Below are 2,337 nucleotides of genomic sequence, written 5' to 3' on the forward strand. Positions count from 1 at the left end.
ACTCTGGATGCCATCTTGGCTCAAAATAAGCTCATGTCCCAGCAGATCAACATGGTCTCCCAGCACTTGAGTGGAGTACAGAGCGCAGCTGCTAACTCTCAAGAGGCAGCTGAAGAGGGAGACGCTGGTGACAATGCCTGGATCACCATGGAGGAGGTGAACTACATGGAAAACTCCTGCAAAAACTCCAACAATAATCCCTATTCAAATACTCTCAACCAGGGAAGGAGGAATCACCCCAACTTCGGGTGGAGAGACCAGCAAAGGCCATAACAAGGCTTCAACAGCAATCAGGGTGGAACGGACCAGAACCTATTCAATAATAGACCGTTCCAACCCTCTCAGCACCAGATGGAGAATCCCACTCAAAGCCTCTCTGACCTGGCTACTATAGTTCCTAACCTCTCCAAGACCACTCACAGTTTCATGGCAGAAATGTGGTCTGCCATTCGGAATCTGGAGATACAAGTAGGTCAGCTGAGCAAGAGGATACCCGAGACTCCCTCCAACACTCTTCCGAGAAACACTGAAGTAAATCCAAGAAAAGAGTGCAAGGCCCTTACTATAGAAGCTGAGGCTGAACCCAAGGAGGAGCCTGCTACTGAGGAACTGAAGGAGATCAAGGCTCAGGAGGAGACTGGGAGTGCTACCATGCATGATCCCATAAAGATGGAGAAGCATGAGGAACAACCCTCTCCAATTATGCAAGAGGTGCCTAAGGATGAGCAACTTGCTCAATTCTTGGTAGTTCTCAGGAAGCTGCAAGTCAATATCTCTTTTGCAGAGGTGTTGAAGAAGCAACGCTCCTCTATAGCCTGTCTGAAAAATGCCATCTCTGAAAGGAAGGAATTGAGGGGAGATGAGACCATGGTACTAACCAAGGAATGCAGCGCCTTGGTCCAGAAGAAGCTGCCTCCGAAGATGCCAAATCTCGGAAGCTTTCTGATTCCTTGTACTACAGGGACCATCACCTTTGAGAGGGTATTATGTGACCTTGGCTCTAGCATTAACCTTATGCCTCTCTTTGTGATGAAGAAGCTGGGAATTCAAGAGGTGCAGCCTATCAAAATCTCCCTAGAGATGGTAGATAAGCCCCTGAAACGGGCATATGGCTTGGTGGAAAATGTTCTTGTAAAGGTTGAAGACATTTACCTCCCTACAGACTTCGTGATACTTGACACTGGAGAGGACAGAGAAAACTCCATAAGGCCCTTCCTAGCTACTTCGAAGGCCTTAATTGATGTTAAAAAAGGAGAGCTAGTTCTGAAGCTAAGGGAGGATCACATCCTGTTTAAAATCCCCAACCCCCACTCTCCATCGGATATAGGAGGTACCACTGTGCAACACTGAGTGTTTCAGCCCTCTCTCTTAGTGCAGAGTCTTACAGAGCCCACTGACATCAAACCTAAGTTTGGTGTTGGACATCCATCACCGGCTTTTGAGGAAGGAGGCACAAAAAAAAAAGGTACCTAAAGGCTGGAAGAACAAGAAGATTCCAACTGAAGACTTCTCACCTGGCATGCGAGTTATCTTCACTAGAAATCCAGTCATTCGATATACTGTGAACAAGATCCTGTCTCTGGAACATGTTGAACTGATCCATGAGAGCACCGGAAGAAAGTTCACCATGAGGGGTGAAGATCTGAGCCCCTATCAATCTCCGTAAAGGAGCTATCTGTCAAGCTAATGACGGTAAAGAAACACTTGTTGGGAGGTAACCTAACCTTGTATATAGTATCTCTATTTTCTTTTTTCTCATTTATCTTAGTTTGATTTTATATTATTTTATTTTTCTATTAATTTTCATAGTTTTCCCTTGCTTTTTAATGTTTGTGATCATGTGTAGCACCTAGAACAGAAGCAGAAACACTTAGGAGTGAAAACAGAACACCTTGGAGGTACCCCTTACTGGCGTTAAACGCCAGAACTAGCGCTCAGCGACGGAAGGGGAAGGAGAGCTAGGCGTTCAACGCCTATCATAGAAGATCTGTAGCCTAATCCAGTCTGAGAACATGTCAGGAGGGCACCTCCTGATCATTGACTTGTACCTCTCCCAGGCTTCATATAAGGGTTCACCATCTCTCTGCCTGAAAGTTTGAACATCTGTCCTCAGCTTAGTCATCTTCTGAAGAGGAAAAAACTTGTTTAGAAATTTGGTGACCACTTTATCCCAAGTATCCAAGCTCTCCTTGGGCTTACTGTCAAGCCACTGCTTTCCTCTATCCCTGATTGCAAATGGGAAGAGCATCGGCTTATAGACATCCGGATGCACTCCTTTGGTCTTCACAGTATCACAGATCTACCGAAAATTAGAGATGAACAAGTTTAAGTCTTCCT

At 45.5% G+C, this 2,337-nt stretch overlaps 1 protein-coding gene across 1 annotated transcript; it reads left to right on the plus strand.

Moving 5' to 3' along the window:
* LOC107607291 lies at positions 352-1,350 on the plus strand. Its single transcript, XM_016309261.1, has one exon. It carries the CDS (start codon positions 352-354, stop codon positions 1,348-1,350), a length of 999 nt encoding a protein of 332 aa, XP_016164747.1.

The sequence above is a fragment of the Arachis ipaensis genome, chromosome B07, assembly GCF_000816755.2.
Source record: "Arachis ipaensis cultivar K30076 chromosome B07, Araip1.1, whole genome shotgun sequence".
In the NCBI taxonomy this organism is placed as follows: domain Eukaryota; kingdom Viridiplantae; phylum Streptophyta; class Magnoliopsida; order Fabales; family Fabaceae; genus Arachis; species Arachis ipaensis.

Excerpts from the sequence above, each read along its gene's own strand:
- LOC107607291 (XM_016309261.1), top strand. The coding sequence starts at position 352 with ATGGAGAATCCCACTCAAAGCCTCTCTGACCTGGCTACTATAGTTCCT.